Source organism: Perca flavescens, chromosome 15 (genome assembly GCF_004354835.1).
Source record: "Perca flavescens isolate YP-PL-M2 chromosome 15, PFLA_1.0, whole genome shotgun sequence".
NCBI lineage: Eukaryota > Metazoa > Chordata > Actinopteri > Perciformes > Percidae > Perca > Perca flavescens.
The window spans coordinates 15,754,309-15,773,772 of record NC_041345.1 but is presented as its reverse complement, the minus strand read 5'-3'; the positions used below and the strand labels follow the sequence as shown (position 1 = coordinate 15,773,772).

General features: G+C 41.1%; 1 protein-coding gene across 2 annotated transcripts; it reads left to right on the top strand.

Moving 5' to 3' along the window:
- The first annotated feature begins 4,335 nt into the window (after positions 1 to 4,335).
- mrtfbb (myocardin related transcription factor Bb) lies at positions 4,336 to 18,855 on the top strand. 2 transcript variants are annotated; one of them, XM_028600405.1, is made up of 14 exons: positions 4,336 to 4,529; positions 7,971 to 8,036; positions 9,779 to 9,834; positions 9,934 to 10,009; positions 10,265 to 10,426; positions 11,920 to 12,095; positions 12,425 to 12,571; positions 13,502 to 13,749; positions 14,081 to 14,213; positions 14,326 to 15,231; positions 16,006 to 16,116; positions 16,327 to 16,452; positions 16,550 to 16,610; positions 16,723 to 18,855. In XM_028600405.1, exons 1-14 carry the CDS (start codon positions 4,448 to 4,450, stop codon positions 17,196 to 17,198), a joined length of 2,826 nt encoding a protein of 941 aa, XP_028456206.1. In that variant the 5' UTR covers positions 4,336 to 4,447; the 3' UTR covers positions 17,199 to 18,855. The 2 variants fall into 2 exon arrangements, with proteins under 2 accessions (XP_028456206.1, XP_028456205.1); XM_028600404.1 differs by having other exon boundaries at positions 4,336 to 4,544.
- Positions 18,856 to 19,464: the final 609 nt, after the last annotated feature.

Genomic DNA, 19,464 nt, shown 5'->3' with positions numbered 1-19,464 from the left:
TTAAATATCTCCCCATCATGCAAGTAATATTGATTTTTGCTCCCCGTGCAGAATCACAGCTTCTGGATGATCAGGAGTTGTGTTTCTTTGACATCCAAGAGGGTCTCGCTTCCTACGGCCTCTGCTGCCTCAAGGAGTGCCGAATCAGTGAGCAGACATAAACAGGGCCGAATCAGTGACCAAAACATCAGTTTGATAGCACATACTGTTGACCATTTAAGAGCAAGGCCACTCTGGGAAAACAAACTCTTTTGAGTGATTTGTTTGTGGAATGATGTTAGGAATTAGATCAAATTGCTTTTGGAAGCCAACACATAATCACACACAGTTATTACTGAAATCAAAGATTATTTCTTGGGAACATGGATTTATTATGCGTCTACAGCAACGTTTTTTTTGCATTATCGGTCATTGAAATATTTTACCTTTGATTTAATGTAACAAATATTTATTTAAAGTACTTTTTTCCATCTCCAAGTATCCTGGTGCTCACTGAGCTAGCCATAAATGATCACTCATAAAAATGACATATAATGAATTAGGATTAATTATTAATAATGTGGCTTACGCATTTCTGGTAGAGCATGTGGCAATGCTCTTCATGGCACGTACACTTTACACAACTGAGACTTTTAAATCAATGTATTAACTGTTTAGAGTGTTTCAGCTGTGTTCATCCTGTAAATTCACAGTTCCCTTTTAGCTCTTGTTGTCTGCTGGTACAAATATGTAGGTACACAGGAAGGCAACAAGAGTTGAAATTTGGGGGATCAATTTTGTGTGTAGGAGGGATATATAAATATATTTCACTGTAAGTGACACAGAAAATGTGGTAAAACAGTATTGATATTCTGAGGAACTAGTTTTATAGTGGCAACATGTCTTTAAAATTATGATAGTAATTACCCAATACCCCTTTTCTCTATCGCTCTTAAACACTTTTTATTATCCATCCCTTGTATTGTCAGTATTTTATAGCAACAAATACTACACTGTAATTTGTGGGCTATAATGTAAGTTTTACCCTGTTTTTTTCCACATCCCTATTCAGGTTCAGTTTAGGAACTCTTGTGTGTTTTTTGTTTGTTTGTTTTAGGCTGGTTTAAAAGTGTTGTGTGTTATGTGTAGGTTACTTTATGACATGGTTTGGAATAAAACCAAACCCAAGCCCTACAATCAAACTCTGGTGTGGAGTAAACAACCAAGACTGCCTAAAAAGGAGGGACTCAGTTGTGCGGTTCATTTGGGGTGTGAAAGCAAAGTGGACCAACCACATAATTTTATGATAGCAGATATGTGATTTTAGCATGATTTAAAAAAGATCCTGTCCAAAAAGATAGTGGTGTGTGTTATATTCTTCAATGTTTCATGTTACTAGATATAACAATGATAACTCGGACTACGACGGAATATTAACCGTTTATTAGTCCAACAGCATGTCTTTACAGCAGCATGGCTAACACCAACAACAGAAGCTAAAGTTACCCACAATCCATCAGGTGTATCTAAACTACAGATCTTATAGTGGCCCAAAATACACAACAGTGTGCTCAGTGGGTAAATCTTGAGATGTACTAAACAAATAAATGCTAGTGCTCTTGAAGAAAAAAAGGGTTGAAATCTTCAAGCGTTTGGTGATTGTGACCTACTGACTGACAGTTCCTCATTAAAAAGTGAGTGAACAGTAGCGACCACACAGTACTGTACCTAAATATCATAGTAAAAGAAGCCTCTTTTGCTTCCTATTTCTACCTGGTCAGCATTATTTATAAAATGTTTTTGAGTTGCAGTCTCGACAAATAAGGATCATAATAAGTTATTTCTTCACTTTTTAACCACTAGAGAAGATACAGTAAATAAACAAAATAGGGGCAGCCCTGTGACTTGCTGTCAGTCTCTGGATGTGGGTCCGTGTAGCACTGATGATGCAGGATGACAGTCATCAAAACTGTCCAGTGGATGAGTTGTCTTTCTGTCCATATAGCATTGTGTTTACGGCTCTTGGTTAAGTCAATGGATGATTTTTTTCCTTGGTCCGGCCAAAATGAACAGAGCTACAGGTGTGAAAGCACCCTTGATCTTCTCATACTTGTTGGAACATTTCATTTTATTTAAAGGGTCAAATCATAAGAGAAGTTATCTCAGAACCCTTTAGAGATAGAGTAGGTCTAGACTACACTATAATTTACAAAGACCCAACAATTCCTCCCAAGAGCAAGCACTTGGTGCAACAGTGGTGAGGAACTTCCTTTTAACAGGCTGAAACCTCAGGCAGAACCAGGCTCTTGGTGGGCCGCCATCTGCTGCTGCCGGTCGGGACACAGAGACACTGATACAGATATACAGAAATATGATTGATAATAATTATAGCAGTTGGTATGATGATCAGTGGCAGTTATAGTAACAATAAGGATAATAGAACTATGACAGTAATAGTAGTAGCTTTGCGTAGCAGGGCATCAAGCAGGACCACGGCAGCAGCTGCAACCACGATTTACGGTGCCACCCCAATCCAAGGAAATCTGCGAGGCAAGAAAACATAAGGACTCCGTGTCCGGGGAATAAGCTCCCTGGAACTAAGTTAGTAACAAGCATTAATGAGACACAAATGCACACAGATCTCAGTGTGTTATAGGAAGTCCACCGGCAGTCTAAAACAATAGCAGCATAACTAAGAGCTAACTAAGGCAAACCTGAGCCAGCCTACAAATGGTTGATGTGATTTCTTGTGAAATTGTAGAATTGTATCTTTCTTCACCACAAACCTGCATCATGAATCAAACACTGCTCAGTGACTGCAACTGTTACTCATATGTTTTCACTCTATTCTAAATGAGTAATCAGTAATGAAAAACAGCTGGCCAGTGGGAAGTAGATGTTTAATGAGTGTGATAAGCATTAAGCTAAAATGGCTATTAATAGTCAATGCAGTGACATTATTATAGTGCTAAAAAGATCTTAATTGATCTGAATACAGTCTAGAGAGGTTTTATATTTTCAAATATGTTTTTGTGTGAATGGAAAACATATTGAATGAATACACATTGTGGGTTAAGACAAGACATTAGACTTTTAAATTGTTACTGAAAATGAGAAACAGCATTGTTCTGGACTTGGATTGGAATTTGAGAGCCTACAGCTGACTTTGATGCAGGAGCGAGGTTTTGATTGTGGAACAAAACAGGTGTAAGAGGCATTCATTAAATCTGTTGTTTTGTTTCTGTGGCCAACATACTTGCGAGATGGAAATTCAAAAGAATTCTGAGTATTTACGGACGGTGTGACATGCGGAAAGATGTTTTTCCACATACCAAATGCTCCAGCTATACTCCAATATTTGTAATGGTCTTGTTCATCATTATTCAGTCCTAGCGTTGAGCTGTCATAACATATTGTGCCGGACTGTACCAGTACCCTTTTACTTGATCGACTCCATATCCCTTGCTGTTTGACATGCATATTTCTGGATTATTAGTCCAAAACACAGAGGTCACCACAGCATCCTGTATCTCTGCAGCTTCACCTTGAGATCAGATCCTCTGTGGGATCAGACGCCGGCTCTTTAGCGTTGACATATTTTCTAACCAGCCTTCCTGGATACACTGAGACACACGGAACTCACCACAATTAGTTTAATTCCCTTTTTATCTCATTTCCTGTTGGTGCGTTTTGTAGTCATGGATGGCATCTAACCACCATTGTAAGCCACAACTAAGTATGTTTTAGTATGAGCCACTGCATTTGCTCCTCTTGGATTTTTACACACCTCTTCTGTTTAGTTTGACGTTTTCTCATCATGAATAAATAGTTACATACAAGCTGGAGTTGCTTAATACAATAGCTAAGATGAAATTGAAATTGGCTGCTATAAATCAATGGTGTTGCAATGGAAAACAACAATGAAAACAATAGTCAAGTACAAACAAAACTCACTAATGATTAAAAAATGTTTAAAGATAAGCTTCCCTGTCCCTGAGGACTCAGCGTGTCTGTTCTTGTCATTGTTATCTAGTGCTACAAACATTTCTGGAGAAAAAAAACACCCATGCTGTTTCTCATGGAGATGTGCCCATTTGAAATTCCCAAGAGCTTGTTTTGATCAATCATGTATTCGTTACTAGTAAAAGAGTTGGTCCCCTGATGGTGATTCAAATGAGAATATCAAAAGTTCCCCAGCATTTGTGCCATAGTATGATGAGCCCCCTGTGAGTAGAGCAAAATGACCTAGCGAGGGTTAACATGAGCAGCGCTGTGTTCCCTCCTCCTGACATTGACTGAGCACACACACACACTCTCTCTCTTACATACACACACACTTTCTTCGCTGAGGCCAGCACAGAGCCAGAGAGGAGGGACTGTTTGCAGCTCTGAGAGCCAGCTGTTGTTCGCTCAGAACTGAGTCTATTCTCTCCCTGACCCGCTCGTTCTCCACAGGCCTCATCACTCCATGGGACTCCAGACCTGGCCGCCAAGCCAACCGCTCTCCTCTATGGCCTGCCTTGGTGTGGAGACCCCTTCCATCTGCAGGGGTAAATTCAAATCAGGTGCTTTTTCTTTTCATTGTCTAATCTGCATGCTTTTCATTGTTTTATTGGTATGTCTACGTAAAATAAGTTGAGTTTTTTACTTGTGTTCATTTTTCACTGATGCTGGCTGAACTGGCAGGGGGATTGTAGTGACATAGACGCAGCCCCAACAGGAAATGACAGGGCAACAGTCATCACAATGACTCATGCCAAGTAGCCTATCATTCCTACAGCAGAGACTATTGTGTTCAGATGGATCATAAATCAAAGTTGCTGTAGAAAAACAGTCAGTCTCCTGGTTTCATAAGCATGAATTCACACCTGTAATATAAGTACACACTCTGAGCTTCATTTAGATGAAGGGCAATAACCAGATGTGCTGCTGATCAAGATTCTGATCATTATTTACACATTTTTTATTTTTTCTTGTTTGCATTCATCATCAGCAAGTGTATTTTGATTGGACCAGGCCTTGAGTAACATGCTTTTTTATGTAACTGGTGTTGAGGTTCTACACTTACACTATCTTATTGTAACATCTGTGAAGTCACATTTGATGAAAAATACCCAAGTCCATGAGGTGTCTTGGGTGCATTTTGAGATAGAAAAGAATGTATTAAAACATTCTCATGGCAAAAGTGCATAATACTGGATATGTATAGCATGCAGGAAGTAGCAAAGCGAAAGCAAAATGTAAATTCCTTTCTGTAAGGGCCATCACACACAAGTTTGCAGGTTTAACATTTTATTTATATTCCATGTCAATAAATTATTATTCATGACCTGACTAAATATAACTCTTTAACCCAAACCCAGACCAGTTTGCCAACTCAGTCTCTGTGGACACGCCCACTCGTGGGGAAGGAAACTCATGTTTTCTCATCACTTTGAGTCTGGCTTTATTTTAGGCCCTTTTGCTTTGGGAAAATACCACTCCACCGGGATACAGATATAAATTCAGAAAGTCATTGACTACCCATATCAGCATTTCATGTAGACATTCATTTTCAACTTAGAAAATCCAGTGTTCAACAGCTGCATTTTACCTTCTATACCGTCATTACACAACAATCACCTAATTCTCACTGCTTAAGCCTTGCTGATACATTTCTGCTTTGTTGAACTGATTTAGGATAAAATGAGTAATGTTATAGTTTAATTTAGCCTCATCTTTTGCCTGAAGATGGTCTAGTACCGAAATATTGCTTACTATTAAACTTTATATATTTTTTGCAAGTTAGACAGTGTGTCGGAGTTTGCGTTGCAACTTTTGACCTGTTTCTCCCCCTCTGACGCACATTGTAGATGTGTGAAGTATTTTCTGTACTGATTGTTTCATTTAAAAACATGTCAACTGGTATGTTTATAGACATTTTAAATAATCACAAGCTGATTATACTAAAAAAAATAGTTTCTTACAATACAAGACAGTCTATCAAAGTGCGAGTTGTGAAGGTATCATAGGAAAATGCATCTGAATCGGCCACTGCAAACTCAAATGCCTTTTTTAATAAACCCATGTAATCTGTATATTCATAGTTTAGTCTATCTCTTGTTATAGATGCCTCGATCTTTGCTAAAAATGGGATTTTGTTTAAAGTCTTTGGTATTTATAACAGTAAAGTCAACATAACCCAGTGTCAGTTTGTTTCTAAACTAACTTTGGCTTTGTCTGGGCAAAGAGTATCTGAAGCCACACCAAACAGATTTTTTTTATTTGTACGGTTTCTAAAAAAAAAAAACAGAAAAGTCAAATAAAATAAAAGGTCTAATAGGAGACCTCCAGGGAGGATTTGCTGAGAACAACATGGGTCTGAGATTAGAGATTACATCAGTAGACAGGGATTTCAGCAGAGCCTTCTCTCTGTGTTTCTCCACAACCTCTGTTGTGTACGCTCTGCTGGTGAGCAGGAGTGGAGCCAGTTTGCATCATGGAGAGGTTAGCCAGGGTTCAGGTTGAACACAAGATGACACAGAGTGAGGAGGACCCCGGGCATGAGGTGTACCCCAATACTGATGCTCAAATTAAACTCTTCATTCTCTTGTGACGCTGGAAGGCAGCTTTTGATGTTATTGATATGCAGCATTATGCACTCATAAATTGTCTGGCCTGTGGCATTTATTCCAAGTCACAGTGGATATTAATATTGAGACAAACTGTCTCAGGCTGACCATAACCCCCCTGGCCTGGGTTTGTAATAGGAAACACAGCAGGCGGGGCAGGCACACTGTGTTCTCTGCCCCAGAGTTGATGGGCTGCTGTGAGAGTAGACTCGGCCTCCCACCCTTTGCCTCAGCACTTGTCACTCTGTGTTCCTTTGCCCACCAGTGAAAGCCCGTGAACGTCCCCTCGGCTCTGCATACAACTGGAGACCCCACCCCCTTAACTACCCCTAAATTTCATGGTTCCCAGGCCTTGTTCTCACAGCTGCCCAGTTTATTTTTGCTAGAGTGAGTCACAGAGGCTTGTTCAGACCCAGCGCCTTTCCCAGGAGAATTGAGCAGGTCTGTGTGTCTGTGTCTGTGTGTGTGTGTGTGTGTGTTTGTGTGTGTGTGTGTGTGTGTGTGTGTGGGAGTAGCTGTTTCCCCTGAGCCACTGAGTAGCTCTAGCAAAGCCAGCTTCACTTCACTACAGTGGTGATGATAAGGGACTCATGTACCTCACACCGCCACCTCATTCGTCACCATCACCCATTCCCTTACTCTTCAAACAACATTTTCTGCACAGAGTGGTGTTATTCAACTGAAATAATATGGCCACGCTCATTGTTTATAAATGTTTAAACTGGGATCTTACTACAGTTTATATTAATGGGAAAATAACACTGAGGATCGTCCAAGTATATGTGGGGCCTCTATGCAAGAGTCAACAATTTCTGCTGGATGATAATCATGTCTTTGATGTGCTACAATAACATAACTGATCACTACTTATCCACCCAAAGCAAGATTACATTTTAAAAACAATTTATTAAATAGACACAACTCACTTGGCTTTTGCTTATGTCATGACCAGTTTTGCGCATTATCGTGACTGCAGCCCAAACATTAATCCCTCTTTTACCTGGTTTTATTCTGTGCTGTAGTTACTTTGTTTGACTTCTCTGTGTATTTGCATGCCACATAGATATTGACACTCAATGGGAAGGCTCTTGGCCAATCACATTGCACTGGTCGAAAGAAGCTGTTATAAAACTTGTGGTAATCTTAACAACCCTAGTTAAAACCATACAGGAAGTGAATAGGATGTCTGTGGTGGTGAACAGGGTTTACGGTTGGGCCTTTCGGCTTGCGTATTAATTGAGATATAAGAAGTGCTTTGTTTTATTTGAAGTCTTGAAGGTTTCACAGTTAAAGCCAGAGATGGTTGTTAGTTGACTCAGCGGATTTGGCTCTGAATGGTAAAAGTTCAACTCTCACCTCTGTGTCTCTGCACTCTCACAGTCCTCCAGCTCTGTCTGCAGCAGAGGAGAACTCGGGAGCAGCTTGTGGAGCAAGGCATCATGCCGCGTGAGTATTTATATCACACACTAACAAAACTCACACCTTGTGCTTTGAAAAGAAATGTAGGTTAATTGAGTAGCATCTATGAAAATTATGACAGTCAAGAAGAAAGTAACCAATAGGTCCAGAACCCAGAGTGCCTTTCTTTCTGAAAACTATCCTCTACTTTTCTCATTACTGACATTATTTTGTTGCTCTTACAAGCATAGGATCAGAGATGAAATTCAACTTTTCCTACATCTAACTAACCACAGGATCTTCATTAACCAAACTTCTTCATGGCTTTTGGAGGGCATATTTGATGCCAGTAAAACAATGTGACAAAGGCGAGACCCATGTAAATAACATTATTTGTGATTATGCTCTTTTAAGTGTATTCACAACAACATGTACAGTATTTCTGCATTAGTTGCATTTAAGGTGATGATATTGGTGCTCATACTGGTCTGTCAAAGGTTATAAAGATTACACTTGCAATCTTTTGCACATATTAAACAGCTTTATTAGGGGAAGTTTTATGTTATGTATGTATGTATGTAGTCGTGTAATTGTACTCATGTAAACATAGCCAATGATGAAAATGACTCAAAGATTTATTGCAGATAAGGAAGCACACCAGTGCCATAACAGAAAGAACTAGCTCCTACTTTATACCGTTCATCCTTTGATGTGACAAAAGTGGAGCAGAGGAATATGTGACAGAGTCATGCTGATAGCTGGAAAGGTAGAAAGAAAAAAAGACAAAACGTCTTCTCTTTGTCCTGATCTCTATTGAGAAGCCTCCTGCAGTCAGGCTTTCAGCTCCTCTCTGGCTCCACACAGCCACATGAGTCAACGACTGAGCCTTCAGTGGAGGTCAGTGGCCTAGCCAAGCGTGGCTTGCACACAAACCTCCTAGGCCATTCTCCACTAAAGCACTCTGCTGCTCCCACACTTATAGGCTTATGGTAGGTATGCAGTGAGGTTTAGGTGATGAGCAGGAATGTTTTGCTTCGCTTCTCTGACACACTCCTGAGAACGCCCCCCTGCCAGTGTGTCTTAAGCCAAACAGCGCTGGTCATAGCAGAGGTGACTACTCAGTGTGAGACAGACCCTGCTTTAAGCAGGACAAGTTTATTCTGCGAGATCAAAGAGTAACTCTGCAACAATACCTCTGCTTGAGTCAGTAAAGCCAGTACTTCCTGTTTGACTCCCATGAGCTCCTGCTTATTAATATGACACTTGTGCAAAACAAGATAGACAAAAACATGGAAATAATGATATGAAAGATGAATTACACTGTACTCGAGTCAGTGTGCTAAGTGGCTGATGTCATATTCAGGGTAACTACTTAACAGCATGGTAGAAATGCTGATGACTGATTACTTATGTGCAGTTTATATTGATTTGTGTATTTTCCTCTTGTACTTCAGGCCAATTTATACTGTCCCTCAGTTCACTAAGTGAATTACTAGTCAAACATTTATGTCAAAATGTCATCATGATTAAGTACATTATAGTAGGTATACACTTAGCACTGTTCATTCTCTACAGGGCTGTAGCCTTAATAGTAGTTTTTTAGGAAGTAACTTTGATAACCTGCTTCCATTAGTCCTAAGTCCATCACAAAGAGTTTTTACAGTAGAAATATTGTGTAGTTAAATAAATAGTCTCTTATTTTAAAATGGAAGGAGAACCGATTGCTTCTGTGTAGCAATATGGTATATTGACCAAAAAGATATGGATTTTGTTGATTCACCTTTTCACAGCTCTGAAAACACCTGCTGCCTTTCATGAGCAGATTCGCAGCCTGGAGAGAGCCAGGGTAAGCCTAATGGCATTACACTGCAGCTTATGATTTTATGTATCTAAATCTAGATTATTCCCCCCAAAATATATTTACTTTATTTTATGTTTTTAACAGACTGGAAGCTTTTTAAAGCACAAACTCTGCAGCAGACCTGAGCGCTCTGAGCTGGTCCGTATGCACATCCTACAAGGTAATCTTCCTCCTGTGTGTTCTTACTGTGTAATGGCGTCTAGATAACAGAGATGAATAAGGTGCTTATTCATCCAATCACACTGATTGCCTGTTTAAATTTGTTTTACAAAGTTAGAACCAAATAAATGTCTTTGAGGTTGCCAGAAGTTTGTGAGGTCTGGCTGAGCCTGCAGTGAGTCACCCTGACAAAGCAGTTAAGAGGCTGACTGATGCTGGCCGTATCACAGCTAGTGATACACTGTGTATTTATCAGAGACACAGGCTGAACCCTCCCTGCAGGCCACACAGATGAAGCTGAAGAGGGCCAGACTGGCTGATGATCTCAATGAGAAGATTGCCCAGCGGCCTGGACCCATGGAGCTAGTGGAGAAGAACATACTGCCTGTTGACTCTGGCGTTGAAGAAGACATAGATGGTAGATACTTATAAATGCCATTATATCCACACTATTAAAAAAAATGTTTTGGTGCTACATTCACCACCAACATTTCACCACTTACAGTGACAGCCAGAGAGTTAAGTCAAGCCAGCATTGCAGCACATCAGGCACATGTTTTAGCCATTATTGATGTTATTACACCTGTGTTTGAGAGGCCACACTGAAATATCTCAACAACTGTGTAATGGATCACTATGAAATGTACACACATTCATGGAGGCTGGTGGATGAAGCCTGCTGACTTTGGTGATACCCTGACTTTTCCTCTAGCACCACCATGAAGTTGACATTTTTATTTATTAGTGAAATATCTCAACAAATATTGGATGGATTGCCATGAAATTTGGTACCAATGAGCTCACTCTCAAGATGAATCGCAACTCCCCTGACTTTTCATCTAGCACTACCATCAAGTCATAATATAAATGTGTCCAACACTTTGGTTTATGATCAAAGACCTGCAAAACCAGTGACATTCCCATTAGCCTCAGCTGTTCTTTGTGTTTAGTGCTAATTAGCAAATGTTAGCACGCTAAAACTAAGATGGAGGAACTTGGTAAACATTATATATAATATAATGTTGTTGTGTAGTTGTAAAGTAAAGCCTCACAGAGTATGGCTGTAGACTCTGTCTCTACTGTATTGGCATGTGTACATTCAAGTGATGGCTTCTTTACTCTGTAGTCACTGATAACTCAAGTTTTCCTTTTGTAATCATAAACAGTATATGGTATGTATATACTGTACTATATGCACTGATAGCAGTCACTGTACGTCTAAAGGCTCTGACACACCAACCCGATTATCGGCCGTTGTACAGTCTGCCGAGGTCGGTGACTCAAGTCTGTTTGGTGTGTTCCGTGCCGTTGTCAGTCGGAGAAGCCGTCGGCATCCATTTTGGCCAATTTGACTTGTTGAATCAGCCAGTGGGCAGTCGGACTCAAGGACTAATCTGATTGGTGGAGTGCTAGCCCTTGACTAGCGAATCAGTGCTTCTACCACAAGAAGGAGCCCGAGAGCTGACAACACCAGTATCTTCTTATTACTAGCCATCGTATTTTCTTCCGTTCAGCGAGTAATGACAACAACGATCCTTCTTGACTACTATCGACACTTTCTGATGAAAACAATGACTGACGACAGCGTGCTCTGTGTTTACTAGGAGATGTTCCGTCATTTCCAGTTTTAATTTTTTGGGCGACAATACAGATTAGCGCTGCCTGCTGTTATGGAGACGTATTGCGTCTCGCACACGCACAGAACAAGTCGCCGTCGCTTCGGTGTGTTCAGAGGCACTTTTTTGACCTCGGGGAACCAACTGATCAGTCCGACTGCCTTTTCTGCCGACGGTCGGCCGTCGGGTTGGTGTGTCAGAACCTTTAATTGTCAACAAGTCACAAACTTCAATTTGACAAATGCTTTTTTTTTTATCCTTTAAGTAAATAATAAGCTGTACTTGCTTATGTTAGATGTTGGCCCCACAGGTGGTGAGGCAAACTGCTCTAAACCACCAGACATTTACAACTTTGATGAGGACAGCGGTGATGCCTTATCACCACAACAGCCTGCCGGCCAAAAATCTCCCCGCTCCACCTCTGCCTCTCCAAGGGAGTCTGGAGGGACCGAGGCCACTTCTCCCATACAGGTACACCAATACCTTGACCTATTACAATTTATAAAATGTCAACACAAAACTAGCCTTCTTGACAAGTAATCTAATCTAGCAGAGTTTTAAAATTTGTTTAATTTATAATTATTTACTTATTTTATTGACTGTATGCACACACAGTGTACTATCCGAGTATAATGTATTCATCATTTGTAGAAACATTTGAATGTTATCAACCTGTTTTTGGTTATATAATTCCAGTTGAGGTGCTTTTCTTTTTCTTGCGGGATGTTGATTAACAGGCATAGCTTCACTGTTTTTACTGAACAGATTATGTGGTGTCTTTCTGTGTCTGCTTTTCTTAGCACTCCCCACCACCAAACTCACAGTCCACATCAGATGTAGTCAGCCTTGTATCCACCAATGAGCAACAAAGCAACCAACAAGCATCTACAACTAAGCCAATCACCACCGGTGTCCCCAGTATCACACCGGGGCCGCTTCTTGTGAAGGTGAGCTTCAGTTGTTTTTTAATAGCTCCAAGTTTGACCAAAGTCATGTGAAAGTGTTCTAGTAGGAGTATTGATTTTTCTATAAATGATGAGTTCATATAAGCAGTTTATTTACTTACAGTCTTCTAATGTTTACAACCAGCTGACATGAAATTGACCTCTGGGACTGAGCTCTCTCATTTTGTTTTGGTTTTGTTTCCTTTGGAAATGTGACAAGAGATGTGATGTCAGAAGACACAGAGTCTGTGTTTTGTCATACTAAAGTCATATCAGTTTTAGGTTAAACTAAAAGTCAGCATTCAGCCAAGTTAAACGTAGTTCAAAGAACAAGAAGGTTTAAAGTCATTTCCCAAATCCTTTGGCTAAAATCTGTGCCAGCCGCAGTTTGTCTTTAATTATAGTCAAATGACAGGCTGGCCTTCCTCATTTAGGTTATGTAAAATGTAGGCCAAAACTTAAAGGATGGGAGTGAAGCAAAAACTTTATCATAATCCAGTTATCCTCTGAGCATACGATGAACTCTTCCTTTCTTGGTATACAATAGGAGAATAAGTTTGACAAATTGGAAGGGCGTGTGCTTGCTTATCCCAGCTTGAGTTTCTGGTTTCATAGCTAGAACATGCTGCTCTTATGCCAAGCCGTTTTCATGTGTATCCTGTAACTGCAGGTGGTAAAACAATAAAGGTCACATTTTCCACTACCCGTTTCCTCATCCTGCAGTTCTCCTCGGGTGTCAGAACAATGTTCTACCTTAATGCTTCAAGCTTTAAAAGTCCAGTATCAGTTCCAAGTCTTGCAGTGTTGGCACTGGCAATGCTAACTGTATTCCCTGATAAACTGGACTGAGATCAGTCACAGGAATCAAATATCTTCCAGATGGTCCTCTCAACTTTTACATGCCCCTATTCTGTGTTGTGTTGTGTTCTGCAGCAAAGCCTGCCCAAGCTACCAGGCGATAAAAGCCGCAGCAAAAAAAGCAAAGAACCCAAACCACGGGTGAAAAGGTTAAAGTACCATCAGTACATCCCTCCGGACCAGAAGCAGGAGCACAATGAAGTGCTAATGGACTCCGCTTACGCCCATCTCCTGCAGCAGCAGCAGCAGTTCCTGCAGCTTCAGATCTTAAACCAGCAACAGCAACAGTACAACTACCAGGCCGTCCTGCCTGCCACACTCAAGTATGGCTCAATTTACCACAAAAAAAGGATTTAGGCTGATAACTTTGTATTGAGTGATAATTACTTAATCTACTGAAACAACTCTAAAGTACAAATGTTGCTTCCTTTTAAAGTTAAGTTATATGAATATTGAGTAAACCAAATCAAAAGTTTAAACCTGGTTTTACAGAGAGTAATAACACTTTAACCACAGCTGCTGTTTGTCTCAAATACTTTACATTTCCTGCCCACGGCTTCCTAAACAGAAGCTGTTGTTGGTGAAAATTAGATAATATTTTAGGTTCCCTCTCAAATCTGTACTCCCTTTTTGCTTCCTGCCTTTTTACAACAGACCTACAACTGAGGTACAAACCAGCTGTTCCACTGTTCTAAGTGGAAATGCTGTGTCTCCCCCTGTGCAGCCCCGCCACACTCAGACGAACCACAAGCCAGATCATTTACCAGCTAATCTGGATGAGATGAAGGTGACATGTTGCTGCCTGCACACAGTCTGACTATATGCACCTCATGCATGCATGCATCCCTCTACAAGCTAAATGTTGAGAGGTATTTTATACTAATCTGTTATCTTTACAGGTTGCTGAGCTAAAAATGGAACTAAAACTCAGATCCTTGCCTGTTTCTGGGACTAAGACAGATCTGATAGAGAGGCTAAAGTTGTACCAGGAGAACTCTAACATCCAGACTGCTACTGCCATTGAGACAACAGCCGTCACAGCAGCCTCACAGTCTGAAAACAAAAAGTTATCCCCGCCTGTGTCCCCTATATCCTCCAAGGTGTCCCGTCTGGGCATAGAGGACAGTAGTATGGCAGACAGCCCGACCAAGCTTTCAAATGCTCTTTCTCCAACTCACACTGCTTCCTGTGTGAACTCCCCACAGAGAGCTCCACAGGAGAAGTGTCCCACAGAGACGAGGTCCTATGAGAAGGACTCTGAGAAGGACAAACGTCTCCACGAGAAGGAGCGTCAGATTGAGGAGTTGAAGAGGAAGCTGAAGCAGGAGCAGAGGCTGGTAGAGGAGCTGAAGCTGCAGCTGGAGGTGGAGAAGAGGAGTCAGCAAGGAGATTCCCCGCCACAGCTCAGCCCTCTTGCTCCCATCCAGGTCAAAGAGGAAAACAGGACCTTATCAAACTGCTCAGCGTCTTGTGGTTCTCCTGGTGTTCCAGTGTTGGTCAAACAAGAGGATGTGGCAGATCAGAGCCACTTAGCTCCTCAAAATCAGTTCATCATCAGCCACCAGACTATTAAGCAGCCTGAAACCTTGCAGACAATCCCGGCTGGAGCTCAGATTCTACTGCCTGCATCCCGTCCTGCCTCAGCAGTCACTATCGAGCTCCCTGCCAACAGCATTAAATTACACACTACTGTTCGCAGCGCAGCCCCAGGCCTCATCCAGACCCCTGGACAGGTGCCACAGAAAATAGAGGCCTCAGCAGCATTACAACAGCAATGCAGCACTCAGACTCAGCCACTGACAAAGGTAAAAAAAAAACACACACTTATGCTTGCACAGGCTGCCTCGGTCCGTCTCTTTATTAGTCATCACTATCAGTTGTGATTTACTAGTAGTTTTGGATTTCTTTAAAATGTGAGTTGTATGTTATCATCTATATGTCTGTGCACCTGAAATCATACATTCTGTTTTCTATGCAGTAAATTTGGGTTAGGTTGCTAATCATACATCTGGTGCAGTGTTTTCGATGGCACTGGCTAATCGCACATGACAAGTTTTTTTACATTGTTGATGCTCCATCATGGGTAATGTATCTTTCTTGTTGGCACAGTAATAACAGGCCTCAGCTGGGTGCTGAAATACTTCCCTATTCACATCAAAAGAAGGCTTGTGGAAACTTGGGTTACTGGAGCAGGCGCTGAGTGAAGGCTGACAGTAGTGCCCTGACTGCCCTCTGTTGTCCCTCTACCAGCCAGAATTAGCAACAGAAACCACAACTCAATACTAACTGAGGAGAACACTCGTGAGCTACGCTGCATAGTGCTGATAGAGGGCCCCATAAAATTCAACTAAAGTAACATTGTTAAAAAGCAGGGAGTGCAGAACAATCTTCATTTAGGTTGCCCACAATTCCCAGTTGTTGTCTCTCAAAAGACCTTGGTTACTGTTGTTAAGTGTCTGTTGCTGTTGTTGTTGTTGTTGTTCTGTGATGGCATAAATGCAGTTGTTGTTGTTCTGTGATGGCATAAATGCAGTTATTCATGTATGCCTCCATGCTGACCTGTTAAAATTTCTCTGCAGACTTGGAGGATGGGTAGTACAGCACAAAGCTTACTCCACACATGCCCAGTGAGTGGATGTCCTGTGAGAGCCTCCTCTAGCCAAAGTGTTCCTAAAGATCCTTCAATTAAGGTAGAGGATGATCCTTTAGTGTCTCTTACTTTATCTTTGGTTTTGCTTTGTTTTTCTCTAAAGCATGTAATAACTACTGTTTTAAAAAGTGCTTAGCCCTGGTTTATTTACTAATTTGGACAGTGTCAACTGCATTTGACTGATGGTTTGTATCAGATATATTCTGTTTTTCATTTGGAGTAAGGGACTGTTGTCTTTACCTATCAACAGTCTCCCTGTACCAGCCAGCCAACTTTGAACTTGCCAAAATTCACAAATCATGTGTCAAAGTGTAAAGACCCGCCCCGCTACGAGGATGCAGTTAAACAGACACGCAGCATGCTAACAGCTGTTCAGGTGACAAATACTGTAAATACACGGTTTAGTACAGTATATCCCTTAAATTGATACTATAGCCACTTTAACATTTACTGGCATTTGTATTTCTCTGCAGGGCCCCACTGCAGCTAGTCAGCAGATGGATGACTTGTTTGATGTGTTAATCGAGAGTGGTGGTGAGAAATACTGCAACTTTTCTTTCATGGCGGCACTGGTCAAATAAGACGTAAAGTAGGCTGCATGTGATTATTGGATTCTCATACTGATCTTTCTGTACTTTTTTTTCAGAGATCTCACCCTTCATCAGACAGGATCCTCCCAGCCTGGACAAGCCTCTTCCTGTGACAGCCAGTGTCACCACCCTTCCCATCAACACAGTTTTATCCCGCCCTCCACCCGTGGTTCAAGTGGCCCAGCTGCCTGCAGCACATCTTAGCTCCTCAGCCAGCTTGGCAACCCTAACCACTGACACCCAGCTGGAAACCCTCCTGGATGGCAGGTTGGGTGCTCACAGCGAGCCACGAACACTGAAGCTGATGGAGGAGCTACACTCACCTGTGGTTACCATGGAGGTGGACTTTAATGAAAACACGTTGCCCTCTGCTTTGAGCTTGAACAGCACCAACGTGGACAATATGGATTGGCTGGACCTTACCCTGTCTGTGCCAGCAGAGGGGGTCAACCCTTTGGACATGTCAGCACCAGTGGGCGTCTTCTCCTCTGACTTCCTGGACTCACATGAACTGCACTTGAACTGGGACTGACTACCAAGGATAATTCATACACCTATCACACAGTTTCAGATAAACTTACTTTTTTTATGCAAGAGGGGATGGCTTTTGTGGGAAAATAAGGGCTTTTGGAGGTTGGGTCAGCCCTGTTTTACTTTCTGGCCATATATATCGGCTCAGTAATAATCTAATTGTGCTGCGTCAGTTTAGAAGTCCATGCATTGCTTTTCCTTTTTCCATCTTTAAACCCTCTGATTGTACAGGGAGACTTACATAAAGTAGGACTGATACTGGCAGATTGAGCTGACAGTGGAAGTAGCTTTTTAAATTTCAATCCAATTATGTCACATATTTGTCATCAATCTGTTCTCATGTTATTGCTTTCTCTTTGTCCTCTGATCATAATGAATGTACAGTGTTATATCGACCGTGGTAATAACCCAAAAAGCAAGAAAATGTCCCAATGCTGGTTAAAGAACTAATGGACAAACACGGCATGTAGCTGGTGGCTGTCATGTAGTTCACTCCACCCTGTCTTGGAATGATTGTCACTATCAAAACAGATTGTAAACACACAACTGCTAAATGTGCCCTGTGTATATGTAAACTGTGAAGCATAAATCAGACATTTAACTGAATTGAGAGTGTGTATATGATAATATGATAAGAGAACACTGAGTTATCGTAGTGTAAAACCAGCCTGACTTTAAACTGTATTTACTGTACTACAAAATATTCAATTTTGTTCTTAACCAATTCTGACAAGATTTCTAGCACTGTGCAGGTCAGCCAAATCTTTAATCCGGCATCTCCAGTGTGCATCTGTACACTGTGTAAAACATACTGCACATGCTTTTGTAAGAATCACAAGAGTCATCTGCTGTGCTCCGTCAAGTCTAGTTTTTAAATGATAAATTGTTCTTGGAACATCATTCAGTGACTCTTAGAGGGTTATATATTACTGAATTATACTTAGCTTGGTTTTTGTAACAGACATACGTACAGATCCTACAACGAATAACAATATCCATAAGTATACACTGCTCATTTCATACTGAAATAACATTCATGCATTACAGTTTATTTGTATTGTAGTGACATCTGCTGGCCACATCCAAATCTAATCAGCTTGAGCAAGCAAAGTCTGTAGTCTGATGTTTGTTATTTGTTTTAGCAAAATATGATATAAAGAAGAAAAAAATTCAGTGTCAAAGAAACCACTATACACAACATGATGCACCACAGCAGGATAGTTTCTGGACAGTGGTGTGGGTGTGTTTAAGCATAAAGGTCTGTTTTATTTTGTTGAATTATTTGGGATTCACTGTCTGCCTCTGCAGGTTATCTGGAGCATTGCTGACAAACTCATCTGAATGTTGAGGAAATTGTTGTAAAAAAGGACTTAAAAAGAAGACTGGTCATGTTTATTGTTTTCCTGCCAGCACATTATTGCCTCATTTGACACTCCAAATTTCACCCTTTAAAAGGAATGTGCTGGAATAAGACATATTTTGTCTTGACTATAGGCTACTAGTATAGCTCAACACCAAGAGACATTGCATGCAATGTTTGTAGACCATCTCTTTTGAAACTTTGTCTAAACTGGAGTTTAGCCAACCAAATACCTGCCTCCTCAACCCCTGACCGGCTAAACTTATTAAAGATCTGTGGCCATTTCTGGGACCTACAATGTTGACTATTGTTAATTTATCACTTACAACTGGCATTGTCCCCACTAGCTTTAAGTCTGCTGTGGTCAAACCTCTATTCAAATAAACCACAACTTGATCCAGGGTCTATGAATAATTATCAATCAATCTATAACCATTCTTTTCAAAAGTACTAGAAAGAGTTGTCTCAGAAACTTTCGACCCACATATTAATCGTTTTGACCTTACCGCCGTTTTTCACTTTCAAAAATCTTCTGTGGCTGATGCAGAGACCCTTACTCATGCCTCTGTTACATCCAGTGTATTATAACTTATTATTGAATTACTACAGGTCTTGTGTAGCTGTTACAGTTATCCTTCTGGCCAGTCAGTCTCAGTCTCAATGAATCTATTAAGCTTAGTAGTGCTATAGTTCATTTGTCCTGCCGAAGAGGATACGCTAAACATTCTGAAAACTACTGCATCTCTCTAACCCTGTTTGTCTGTTGTCCCACAAGCACATGCATATCCAAGCTGTACGCCGCTTTCTCACTCTCTCTTTTTCTCCCTAGCCTCTCCTCCTTGTCCTCTCTTTTCACTCAGGCTTCTCTGTTTTGGACCATGGGCTGTCCTGGGACCTCTCCCCTCTC